Source organism: Cnephaeus nilssonii (assembly GCF_951640355.1).
Source record: "Cnephaeus nilssonii genome assembly, chromosome: 16".
NCBI lineage: Eukaryota > Metazoa > Chordata > Mammalia > Chiroptera > Vespertilionidae > Cnephaeus > Cnephaeus nilssonii.
In genome coordinates this window covers 22,618,759-22,632,821 of record NC_137087.1, presented here as the reverse complement: position 1 = coordinate 22,632,821, position 14,063 = coordinate 22,618,759, and the positions used below count along the sequence as shown (strand labels likewise).

The following is a 14,063-nucleotide window of genomic DNA, read 5'->3' as shown; positions in this document are numbered from 1 at the left end:
GCAGTCTACCCTCTTCTGTAGCAGCCCAGTGCCTTTGCATCACCTGGAGGATTCACAGCTTTGGAGGCATTCGGGGCATGGATGGAGACCTTGCCCATTTTCAGTCTCACAATGGGCATCATTGACAGTTACTGTCCACCATCAACAAACTGAAGCCGGGTGAAATGGAAAAGCTTGGCAGACAGACTGGTCTGGGAGCACAGGTAAGTCATACCTCCAACATTGGGAGGCTCTGCAGGAAAACCTCTATTCCAGCATAACGGGGGCAGTTCCAGGAAGCCTGGATTGCTGCTGCCAATGGAAGTTCTTTTGAGCTTTCAGCCTCTGATGCAGACGTAGGAGGCCAGGGAATCCGATTACATAAGAAAGGCAAGCATGGCCAGTGCTCAAGGAAACTGTGAAACCCCACAGAGGCTGAGGTACAATCCTGAGCTTAAAATGTGGTTTGGAAATTGGAATAATCCATTGAAACCTTGGTGACCAGGTAATCTTATTATCCCTCAGCAGCAGAAACTTAGTGGACTTGAATTGGAAAACTGCTTCACTGGAACTCTTCCCCATGTCTCTACTTCTGTGCATCTTTTAGCTTTGCAGTGATAAACCTGTAACGCTGGGTACCAACTGCTCAGCTCTCAGTATGGAGTCAGTTTCCCAAAGAGCATGGTGACAGGACCAATTCACCCAGAGGCAGAGCTCTCCTGCCTCACAGGCTTCTTGCCAACCTATAACTGAGTGCCCATGAGTCCGGTGCCCGCCCTGATAACGTCAGCTGTGACCAGGGTGGAAAGGTGACTTGACAGCAAATGAAGACTTGGCAAAAAAAACCCTAAAAGGAAGGCAATGGGAAGGTGACGGTTACTGGGGCTGTTCACTAATATACCCATTCTCCTGGGCACAGGGCAGGACCAAACACCCAGCATCCACATTGACCACAGACATCACTTGCTTTGACATGGCACATCCGGGTGAACATTTTCATGGACCTTGTATGATTCATCCTTTTCTCTTAACCCTGTAAACTGTGTAAGTAAATGTTGGGATGGGTCCCTGAGTGCCTGTACTAAGCAGAAACTAGAAGAGTTAGAGGTGCAAGCCAGAGGAATAATGTTTATTACTACTGATATAACTCTGTATTTATCTCTTGAAAACATGGGCTGTATTTACATCAGAAAATACATTTGAAACTTTGCCCACCCCCAAAAAAACAAAAAACACTTTATAGGACATAACATATTCTAAGGAGTTTGTTATTTTTATCTTAAAAGATTTTGAGTAAGTCAATTCTTTTAGCTTATATTCAACATGAATCTGACACATAGCAAATTATATTTTGTGGCAAATAAGATTATAGACATTTCCATTATATAATGACTGTAGCATGATCTAGAAGTTTATATCTCCTTCAGAGTATACAACATAGAGATGTAAATTCTTCTCATCGTAATTCTGCATAAATGCATTGCCAAACTTGGCTCTTGAAAGTGATAAAGTGCAGATGTCTACAGCTGCAATCATAAAAATGTAATTGCTGAGGAAAAATATTTCTGATCCATTGGAGGAATTTATTACAGAGGGATGCAACTTTGTAAGTTATCACACAGAAAAAAATGAAAGCGAATGATTGAAAGATATCCCAGGCTGAACATTCCTGCAAAATGACCTAGTGATTTACCTGTGCTCAGAAGAAGAAAAAATAGATTAGAGATAAATCAAGTTTGGTGGGGAAGGCTCTGGTAACTATAACAAGAGCAGAAAAAAAGATTTACGAATAAATGAATTTAGAAGTCAGAGTAACATAATAGTAGTGTGACCAATTACTCCAAAAATTAAAATGTAATTTTGACTTTGAGTTATACACAGAGGTGGTGAGTAATATCCGTGAAACCTTAAAAGCAAAGGGATATAAAATGAAGACAAATAATGAGGAAAGGTGAGAATTTTTCTAAAGTGGCTACTAAAGTGATAGCTTTATCTGGTGGCACTATCCATTTAAAGATCATGAACTTCTTTTGGAATGTTTTCCAATATAACCAGAGAATATATTACATATATAGGTACTTTGAAAACTACATATACATGTTATTACTGCTGTTGCTTTTAAAAGAGAACCAGGGAGAGAGCTTTCAGAATTTTACATTATTATTACTAAATACAGACTTTTTTACATTTTATTACTAAATACAGACTTTTTTACATTTTAACAATTCTTTAAATTATAATTTTAGATGCCATTCATTCCATAAAAATCAAGGCTTCCCTTGGTTCATTATCTATTTTTCCCACATTTTTTAAGTTCTTCTGCAGTTACTCTACATTGTAATTTCCATGCAATTAATACCTGGATTATGAGAGGCTCCAGTAGCTTCTCTACAGTGAATGTTTGGACCTGCAGATCCCGGGGGTCAATATTCAGTGTGACTGGTGTTTCGGCTGACATGCTGCCTGTGCACAAAAGCAGAATACATTTATTAATTTAAGAAATATGTTCTAAAGGAAGTCACTAATAAAAATCAGAGAGTGCACAAGATTTCAGGACCTCTTCCTAGTATCAGCTGTAGCCCTCCGAGGACCAAGGTGTCAAGTCCACCGACAGAGAAGCGAGATATTCTCCAAGTGTTCTTGGAGGTCGTGCTGTCTGAGCTCAGGTCCTCTAACTAACTAATCTGTGCTAGCATATCCATGACTAAAATAATCACTCAGCCCAGGAGGGTTGGCATTTGATCAGGAGTCTTGGAGAAAAGGAATGGCCAAGCTGGTGAGATATACCTCACAGTACTCAAGTCCTTTGACTTCCATGAAATCATGGCCCTGAGGCAGCCAGAGCCCATATGTTCCCTGTTCTTATTAATGATGACTCAGATGAGGAGCCAGGTAGGACTTTGTAAGACATCTGACACATCTCTACTTGTTTGGGGTATTGTTTGAGGAATTTGATTGGAGAAGAAAGTTGGAGGCAATTTACTTTCCTGTACAGAAAAGAAACTAATATAAATTGGCGTAGTTATAAGAAGAGAGAAGGAGCTCTGAGAAGACATTGATAATAAGTGTAATTTAAAATTTTATGTATACTTACAATTAAGTAAATTATATTTAAAATAAAGATAATAAATTCTCAAAAAATAAAAAAATAAATGTATAGTCCACAGAAATGTGTATTACTACCAATGCAAAAATCTCCCCACTTAGCTATTACCTATTTTCTTCTATAGTTTATCATATTTGCAGGCTAGGAGAACATAAGAATCTTCCCCTAGGAAGGATCCTGATATTCCCTATGATACCCAAAGACACTAAAACTAAAACAAAAAAATAGAGACTATTACTTTCATTTTAGTTTCTCTAAGATATAAGGGAGAATAATTGTTTCCTCTTTAATTTGCTGATTGGCTCTATGAATGGACTGATGATGGATTTATAGATGAATGAATGGATGCATGCATGAATGAGTCAATGAATGAATGAATGAATGAATGAGCATACATTTGATGGTATCTCTCTTATCCAGAATCAATCCCTTCAATGTTCCTCTGAATCTCAGTGATTCTAAAGGAGAGGACTGTTGTTTTTCTTATACCCCTGCCTCCAACCCCCTAAGAGATATCAGAATCTCAGGGTAGGGCTCATGTTTCCTCCCAGCTCCTTCTCCTGAGAGTCTACCCCCATTCTCTTCCTAGCTTTTTTCAACTCCCACTGGCCTAACACCATAAAATCAGCATCTCTTGTTCTTCAACCTCTCCCACTCTACTGGATCCTTTTCCTGTACTCATAAATGTGTTATGTATATATTCAGAGAATCATGATCTCTCTCTGAGTGTGTCAGTGAAAAGCTCAGTGCCTCACCAAGGCTCTTCCACACTGTACACTTGATACCCAGCAGAGAGAGATTCACACACAAAAAAAAAACCATCCTATAACTAAACAATTATCCTCATTGATTCTTATCCTGTCATACTCTAATTGTTAGACTAAGAACATAATTTGTTTTTTTTTAAATAGAAACAAATACTGAAGAGTCCAGAAGCCTTACTGCTCTTCAGATGTTATGCCACATGACAACACTTCACAATTCTTTGACTATAAAAATGGACATCTGAAGTATTCTTGAGAATAATGGGAATCTGCCAATAGGCTGTCCCCAGTGACTTAACATAAAAATGTGCACATAATCAAAATAGTGGATCTCAAATATGATTCTAATCAAATGTACTCACAAAACTTATAATTCTTTTATGTGTTTTTACCAAAGTTTGATATTAAAAACAAAGAGAAATATTCAGAAAGTCTCAAAAAAAAACCCACTTATGACAAATTTAATAATCTATGAAAGCATTTAAGTAAAACTACATACTCCAAAGTTGACTATTACTAAAAACACTAATGCATACTAATTATTTTGTGTATAGCATTGAAACATTTTTTCTAGTCAATTCAGGAAATTATAATAACCAATTTGAAATGAAGAGAAAAAAAGACAACTTATGTGTTGAGTGTCCTAAGATTACTCTATCCATGTTTTCAAGTAGCTATAATATATTACTTATTCATCTACTAAAAACTACTGTAAATATTGAGGGTTTTATGTAAAACCTAATAACATTGTTGATTGCAAAGACAGAGTACACTTTGTTAAAAGTAGCACATTTTTAGACAGTTTAATTAAAATCGAAACAAATTTCTTTACTTTTTAAATTTCTTTTACTCTTTAAAACCTATTTTTGCCTTGAAAAACTCATTATTCAAGGTGTATTAATTGAAAAACTATTATTTGAATATCTTTTCAAATGAAAGTATAAATCACTATTATTATGCTATTAGAGGCCCAGTGCATGAAATTCGTGCACAGGTGGGGTCCCTAGGCCTGGCCAGCGATCAGGGCCTATCAGGGCCGTCTCACCCAGTCCCGATCAGGGCCAGGCAAGCCGGGGCCTGCCGGCTGCCAGCTGCCATCCAGAGTCTGGGGGCCTGCTGACCGGGGCCTGGGAGCCTGCCAGCTGATGGACAGGACCAGAGTGACGGGGGAGGGATTGTGGGAAGTTTGCTGACGGGGTGTGGGGGGAGGAGGGGGGCGGGAGGGACCAGGGGAAGTTGGCTGGCTGTGGGAGGGTGGAGGTTGGCTGTGGGAGCGCACTGACCACCAGGGGGCAGCTCCTGCATTGAGCGTCTGCCCCTGGTGGTCAGTGTGATTCATATCAACTGGTCGATCAGTCGTTCAGTTGTAACAATCACTTAGGCTTTTTATATTTAGATTATATATCCTATATAATAAAAGCCTAATATGCTGTGTCCGACCGTTCATTCAACCAGTCGCTATGATGCGCACTGACCACTAGGGGGCAGACGCTCCCACCAGTATGCTGCTGGGTTCCAGCTGATCAGGACTGGGCAAGATGGGCCGGACATGCCCTGGAGCCCTCCTGTAGTCCCTCCCCAGCCCCAAACATGCACCAGTGGGGTCCTTTGGTCTGGCCTGCATCCTCTTACAATCGGGACCCCTCGGGAGATGTCAGAGAGATGGTTTCAGCCCAATCCCCACAGGCCAGGCCAAGGGACCCCACTGGTGCACGAATCTGTGCACCGGGCCTCTAGTCAATATATAAAGACACAAATCCCTATGGTTTAGCCCTTTACTATCTTGCTTCTCTCTCTTTTCACTGGTTTTACTTCCTTTCTAAAGTAAAAACATGATTTCTTTTCTCAGCTATTCATCTAAAATGCAGGATATATGCTCCAAGAAAGACTCCCAACACTATTGTCAAATGGTTTCTCTTACATGCATTCGAAGGACTGAAATGTTTTGTTTGGTTAGGTTTTTCTTTTTGGTTTTGTTTTTTCCAGTCATTCCATCTATCACTTTGATTCCCTCTAACACAAGCAAATCTAAATTGACAGATAGGATATTCCCAGGGTGACCTTTCTGCATAGCTCAAAGCCAATCTATACAATAAAGTATGTCCTTCAGTTCCAGAACCACTGGGGTTCTATTAAATGTGTACTCAAAAAAGGGCTTACTTGTTACTCCTCTCATGACAGGAACTATCCTACATATAAATCAAGTCAAGGTTGCTGATATTGCTTTGTTCTTTCATCTCGGGGACAAGAAGTAGAGGGCACTGTTATGAACTAAAATAAGATCTAAGTGAACCTTCATAGCCTTTACAAATATATCCTTTCACTGCAAAACTCACAAGGGTTTTCAAAGCTACACTGAGCACTAGAATTAGAGGCAAGGAAAATAAAAGTTAAGGAGAGTAAAAATTATCCACATCATATGTAATCCTGCTCGAAGAGTGTTTCAGTCAAGAGATAAAAGGCAAACCTAATTTGGCCAAATTATCTCCTAATTGTGTGATCCTGCCTTTAATAAACACTAAGTAAAGAAAGTTGTTCAATTCATATTTTCATGCCAAAAAAAATATAAAATAATAAGCCAACAAGTCCTTGAAGAACCTTGCCTACATATAATTATTATTTGAATAATTCTGTTTCTTATAAAAATCATCTGGGTCTTTTGGATGTAATTACCCTGATTTATTGGAGATCAAGGCAATAATAGGCAGGAAACTGCAGAATTTTGCAAGTGAAGTCAAAGCAAGGTCAAAGTCTGATAAATTGTTTCCAACCTCTTGTAGCAACATCACAGGGTAGATCCAAAATAAAAATCCTACTAACTTGCAGGTATTACATTCCAAGGCGTTAACATCTTATAATTCATAAAATTTTAAGAGTCAGTGAGTACCTCCCGGACCATTCAAGAATACCTTCTACAATATCCTTCATTTCAACCATGTACTGGGCTAAGATGGTCAGAAATGATGAGATGCTCACTCTAACATTAGATGCCAGGGGTTACTTTTATAAAGTTCTTCCCTACGTTGAGTGGAAGTCTGCCACTTCTATCCAACAGAGGTGGCTTTATAGAGTGTGGAAGGTACAAGTTGGGAGACAGACAGACTCACAACTACAAATAATTATTCTTGGAATAATGTTATTTTTTATAAAAATCTTCTGGGTCTTTTGGATGTTATAACCAACATGTGGTCTCCAATACCACATATTTAATTTCTTAAAAAATAAAATTTTGTAACACAGTTTGTAAGGTGATAGCTGATTCTAAGACTATTAAATTCCATGACACACGGGGAGGAACCAAGATGGCGGCAAAGTTAAACAACTAAACTGCCGCCTCGCACAACAATTTCAAATCTACAACTAAAAGACAAAACGTCTACCACCCAGAACCACGGGAAAGCTGGCTGAGTGGAAGATTTACAACTAAGAAGAGAAAGGAGCACAAACGCTGAAAAGCTGAGGTACGGAGGCGCCAATCGGGCTTGTGGCGGGCGAATCGGGCTGGTGGCGGGCGACTGGGTGCGTGGCTTTTCTTCAACCCAAAGGGAGACAAGCTCGCAATCACTCTGAAATCCAGTTTCTGGGGACACGCGGGGGACCCAGACGCCTACGGGGAGAAGCTGCACTCTCGGCCATCGGGTCGGAAAGTGAGAGTGACTTTTTTGCAGAGGTGCGCCCAGCAATCAGTGTTTACTGCGCTGGAGTGCGAGACACAGGAACTTGGAAACGCGGAAAGGCAGAGACAGCTGATGGCAGCCATCGCCGTTTGCCACAGCCTAGCCTAGTGACACCCTGAGACCCCGCCCCGCCCTGAGACCCCATCCCACACATTCTACAAACCCACCCAGGCTCCACACAGTGGCTTTTGCATATAAATGGCCTGTTCTGTGGCTGCTTAACCAAATTAACTGCAGCTCCAGTCAGACTGCTCCAAAACCGCCCAAGCAAAGAGGAGAAAACTGTAGTTCTTGCTGTAGCTCCTGCTGCTGGGGGGCCTCAGACAGTAGCTGACCTGCACCCCATTGGAGATCCAGAACTAGTGTATCTAGTGGTCGGTGTGAGACGACACCAGATTTCAACCACTCTCATAAGGGACACATTCAAGAGGCAGACTCAGTGAGCACCAAAGCCCTACTGGAACAAGTCCTGCCCCATAAACGTGTCTCCAGCACAGCAATTCTTCCGTTATAGACACAGCGGGTCCTCACAGCCAATTGTCCTGGAGGTCAATTCCTCCCAGGGACACCAACAACAATCAAGACTTAACTACAACAAGACTGTACATACAGTCCACAAAGGGGTGCACCAAGAGTGTCCACCTCAGGTAACTGGGAGGCTGATCCATTGAACCAATAGGACACCTAGTACACAAAGCTACCCAACCAACTCAGGGAAGCAGCGAAAATGAGGAGGCAAGGAAACAGATCACAAACAAAAGAAATGGAGGAGAACAAACGAATGGACATAGAGTTCAAAACCACGGTTATAAGGTTTTTCAAGAATTTCATGGAAAAGGCCGATAAATTTAATGAGACCCTCGAGGATATGAAAAAGGACCAACTAGAAATGAAACATACACTGACTGAAATAAAAAAATATTATACAGACACCCAACAGCAGACTAGAGGAACACAAGAATCAAGTCAAAGATTTGGAATACAAAGAGGCAAAGGACACTCCTCCAGAGAAGCAAGAAGAGAAGAGAATTCAGAAAGTTGAAGATAGTGTAAGAAGCCTCTGGGACAACTTTAAGCGTACCAACATCAGAATTATGGGGGTGCCAGAAGAAGAGAGCAAGATACTGAAAACCTATTTGAAGAAATAATGACAGAAAACTTCCCCCACTTGGTGAAAGAAATAGACTTACAAGTCCAGGAAGTGCACAGAACCCCAAACAAAAGGAATCCAAAGAGGACCACACCAAGACACATCATAATTAAAATGCCAAGGGCAAAAGACAAAGAGAGAATCTTACAAGCAGCAAGAGAAAAACAGTTAGTTACCTACAAGGGAGAACCCATATGATTATCAGCTGATTTCTCAACAGAAACTATGCAGGCCAGACGGGAGTGGCAAGAAATACTCAAAGTGATGAATAGCAAGAACTTACAACCAAGACTACTCTACCCAACAAAGTTATCATTCAGAATTGAAGGGCAGATAAAGAGCTTCACAGATAAGAAAAAGCTAAAGGAGTTCATAACCACCAAACCAGTATTATATGAAATGCTGAAAGGTATTCTTTAAGAAGAGGAAGAAGAAGAAAAAAAGTAAAGATAAAAATTATGAACAACAAATATATATCTATCAACAAGTGAATCTAAAAGTCAAGTGAATTAAAAATCTGAGGAACAGAATAAACTGTGAACATAATAGAATCAGAGGCATAGAATGGGAGTGGATTGATAATTCTCAGGGGGAAAGGGGTGTCTGTGTGGGGGGTACGGGAAGAGACTGGACAAAAATCATACACCTATGGATAAGGACAGCGGGGGGGGGGGGAGGTAAGGGTAGAGGGGGGGTGGGAACTGGGTGGTGGGGAGATATGGGGGGGGGGAGGAGAAACAATTGTAATAATCTGAACAATAAAGATTTATTAAATTTAAAAAAAAATTTCATGACACAGTCATCATAATTACCTTATTAATCTAACTTCATACCCACCTTTCAATTGAACTGTTCCAGTCTTTTTTTTTTTTTTCAAGGATTACTGCAAACCCAAAGTCTCCCCATCATATATTTGGACAATAAATTTTTATTTGCCCCTAAATTCAGAATTTAATTTTGGCCTCCTAACATTCCATCTTGTAGAATCTGGACATTTGTTCTAACCAATCAAAAATTGGTCTTACAGAGCCCCACACATTAACACCACCTCCTCAGGTTCAAAGTGCATTGATTATGTCAATACTTCTATCAAAAGTGCCTTAGGCTTCATGAGATTCATCTGGACCTCATTTAACGAAGCTCTAGTGAGTGAGATACGAAGGGAATATATCCCCACCATCATCACAAATGTTAACCTTACCTAATACTCCACACTTTCCAAATATCAGAAAAGGTGAGCAACTAGTACTGACACAATGTCATAAAAGAGCACTTTTTGTTCATTGTCATTAAAAATTTATTACAAAACTTTGTCAACCTCACTCTCCATCACCGGTCCCCTTCAGAAAGATTATCATAATTCAGCTAGGAACAATGTGAAAGATTAAAACCAAAGGTTAATTGACACACAGAAAAATCTAAATTTTAATTAAACACATTTAAGTAAAGAAAAGAAAAAGGGGACATGGGGAATTTGCTGCACAATATTATCACAGTTGATTTTATACTATCCAGTCGTGGCTACAGTGAAATAAAATGGAAAGAGGACAACTATAACAAACAATTTCTAGTAAAGTCTCTATATACACCTGTTTTTCGAACCCACATCCATCACACCATATCCCCACCTACATGCATCCAATAAAATCATTTGCTGGTTTGTTTGACCTTCCAAGAAATACACAAATCCTTTACTTACTTGGCAAACAAAAGGATCTCAGGTTTCTCAGAAAGTCAATAAAATCAGGCAATTGCCTAATATATATAATGAGGAAATCGCTGGTTTCTCTCTTTCCAGATATTTTTCTTAACTTTATAATTACTTTTCATCCATGTATTTGGAGATCAATAATCTGTATAAGCTCTTCTACCGAGCCTTTTAGTCACTGATAAGACCAAAATAGTGAGAGATCAGAGGCACCACTAGACTACCGGGCATCATTCATGTATTCATTCAATTCATCTGTATTGAGTTTCTAGTTTCTAGTTTGTGGCAGTCATGGGGAGGAGGAGACCACAAATAATAAATGTAATAAAAAATTGTTTAGTACATTAGAAAATGACATGCTATGATAAAAAATAAAAAATGAAGCAGAGTAAGTAGGATTAGGTGACAGAGAAGTTAGGAGCACATTGCAGTGTTAAATACGATCAAGATTGGCCTCCCTGAGAAGGGGAGATTCGAGCAAAGACTGAAGAAGTGAGGAAATGAGCCCAGCGGACACCTGGGAGAAGAGCATTCCGGGCAGAGATAACAGGTAGAGCAAGATCCTTAAGACAGGAGACTGCTGCATGTTTGTGAACAGCACGGAAGCCAGTGTAAACGGAGTAGAGAGAACTACACAGAGGTTCGTACGAGAAATCAGAAAGGTAATGGGGTGGGGGCTGCTGACCATGTGGAGCCCAATGCAAAATGCTGCATGGGTTTGAGCACTAAGAAACATGGTCTGGTTTATATTCTGGAAGGATCACTTCAGCGAAGAAGAAGGAGGAGGAGGAGAAGAAGAGGGAGGGGGGAGGAGGAGGAGGAGGAGGGGGAAAGAAGGAGAGCAGGAGGAGGAGGTGAAGTAGTACAGGGTGGGGAGCAAGGCAGAAGCAGGTTCTTATTTAACCTACTGAAGATTAAACAAGAAGATCCTTATAAAAACCGTAGCTGGCCTATATCTCTGACACCTACCAATGGCTCCACAAATATTAGCTGCTATTATTATTCCCTTTTCAGCAGAAGAGCAGCACCTACTGTCTACATTTAGCATGAACACGTCTCTATCATCCATAGAGCTTATAATTATGATTCAAGAATGCTTTCACTCTTTCTGAAACCGGTTTGGCTCAGTGGATGGAGCCTCGGCCTGCGGACTGGGGGGTCCCAGGTTCGATTCCGGTCAAGGGCATGTTACCTTGGTTGTGGGCACATCCCCAGTGGGGGGTGTGCAGGAGGCGGCTGATCAATGTTTCTCTCTCATTGATGTTTCTAACTCTCTATCTCTCTCCCTTCCTCTCTGTAAAAAAATCAATAAAATATATATATTTTTTTTAAAAAAAAGAATGCTTTCACTCTTTGTTCCTATAACAAAAAAAGTTTAAAACAAAGCTTCCTTCTGGTGCCTCATTCTATAGGATCCCTTGGCTTCCGATTCTAAGGCAAATATTCTACATGTGCATTAATTTGAAATGCCACATGCCTAAATGCTCCTTTTCAAAAATTCCTAATGCACAAAAGCCTCATAAGGGATCTTGAGCCCTTTGAAAACAATTCAAGAGTGGCACGTGAGAGGTGTGCTCCAGGGTTAGGGCTGCAAGTGTTAAATGTGCTACAATGCAGTACATGTCGGGGTCCCCAACAGCCTGCACTTTGTATTTCCTTAGCGTCCAAGAACTCGAGGCTTTGACAGAACAAAACAATGTCATACTTTATAATAAAAAGTAAGTATCTTTAGCACCTTGTAATTCAAACTTTAGAAAGCTTCTTGGAAGCATTTAAAGTTCTCTTTATTAAAGCTTTGTGTAATCATCTAGATGACGTTCTTTGAAAAATAAGTTAAGCCCCTACCATCCAAAAAAATTATGTGTTCTGTGTGGGAAGAATACATTAAAACATGTACTTACCCTAGCCATAGTACCAAAATACAACTTGCTTCCCCACACATGCAACCTAGATGAAAGCTGCAAAAATTGTTTGAAAAAATTCTGAAAGATTGCCTTAAGCAATCTGAAATAAACAAAGAAACAACAGATTCTACTTGTTTCAGTTTTATATTATGTCCCTCTTATCATGAAAGGCTGGTCAAGTCTAATTTCCCTCCAAAATAAAGGAAGCAAAAAGTTACAACTCAACTTATGATTTCACTGAAAAATAACACGGTCTATAAGAATTTTACAAGATGACCTCGTTACACTTCTCCTGATAACACATTCTTCATGTTATTTTATAAAATGCCAGTTCACACTAAAAGCTCACCCTATATTTCACAATGCCACACGTTTTCAAAATTGCAGCTAGGGAGAAAGAACAGAAATGCCCCATGATTATTCGGTGTAGCAATGCATTTCAAGTTAGTTAATTTTGTAAAATCCATAAATAATTATATCAGAATCTAGACACTATGAGATCCCATCTCACATAAGCCCAGCATGAAAGTTACCTACGTATTATTTAAAAAAGCCAAAGAGCTGAATTAGTCCAATTGAGATCTAAGAAAAAAATAATATAATATGTGAGACCTCAGAGAAGCTTTGATTAAATCACTCAGAACAAGAGTAACCTTCAGCTGTAAGGCATCAAGTTTAAGCAACAAGGGCAGCAGTAACATGCCCTTCGTATACACCTTGAAAGTGACAGTGGCTTTTGTTGCTACAAATCCATTGGGTCTATGGGTCAGTTCCACTCCATATTATTATAAGACAGCTCAAGTATATAAGAATTCTCCTAAGGTCTGGTATTTTTGAAAGGTGGTGAACAAAAAAGAGGCTGGTAAAGAAAGTGGAATTTGTCAACCTCAATTTGAAGCCAAAAGACTCCTATTTCTTCTTTATTATCTGATTACCTAGAAATAAATAAGAGCCTGCTTATCAGAATAAAGAAGATGAAACCAGAGTCTCTGGATATTCGGGTTGATTGCTCTATAATTTAGCTGTAAATCTGGTTTGGGGCCTGAAGCAGGTGAATGTAACTTCCACCTACTCTGCAGCCATCTTTATCCTTTTGACCCATCAATCTCATTTCTAAAAATCTACTCCAAAGATAAACTAGCAAAAATAAAAAGTAATGTATGCTCAACACAATTCACTTAAAAAAAAAAAGAAGAAGAAGAAGAAAGGAAGGATGGAAAGGAGGGAGAGATAAAATGAAGGAAGAAAAATAAAGAAAGACAAACTATCGTGCATCCACACAAACAAGTATGACACAGCTCTAGAGAGGAGTAAGTTCTCTCTCTATGCTTCTATGGAGTGACTTCCAAGCTATATTAAGTGAAAAAGCAAGGTTCAGAACAGCATTACAATATACTACCTTTACATAAGAAAGGCAATATTACAAAAACATCTGTATCTTGCTTTTCTTAATAAAAATTAAAAAAAAAGAAGGGTAAACAAAAAACAAAATTTAAATGTCTGTCCTTAGCAGGATGAAAAGAATAAAGCAGAGGAGACAAAGATGAGTGCTAGATTCCTGTGTGTGTACCTAGTTTTAGAGTTTGACTTCTGGAGCCATGTAAATGTCTTACATTATTAAAAAACAATTAACTCATAAATCAACCCCAAATAACCAAAAGCAAACAAGAGAAAATTAAACCTTACCTATATTCCATGTTACTTTGTAACCACATAGACACAAATAATTTCAAGTGACTTCAAAACAGTATTTTTACTCTAATCCCTAGAGGGCT

The 14,063-nt window shown here is 39.4% G+C and overlaps 1 protein-coding gene across 2 annotated transcripts in view; it reads right to left on the bottom strand.

Moving 5' to 3' along the window:
* The window catches only part of CTNNA3 (catenin alpha 3), a 1,396,025-nt gene that overhangs the window by 1,314,979 nt on the left and 66,983 nt on the right, over positions 1 to 14,063 (bottom strand). For both annotated transcript variants that reach the window (XM_079794118.1, XM_079794119.1), the window contains one exon: positions 2,339 to 2,442. In XM_079794118.1, the coding sequence (XP_079650244.1) occupies positions 2,339 to 2,437 (99 nt within the window). In that variant the 5' untranslated portion in view covers positions 2,438 to 2,442. The remainder of the gene's footprint in view (positions 1 to 2,338; positions 2,443 to 14,063) is intronic.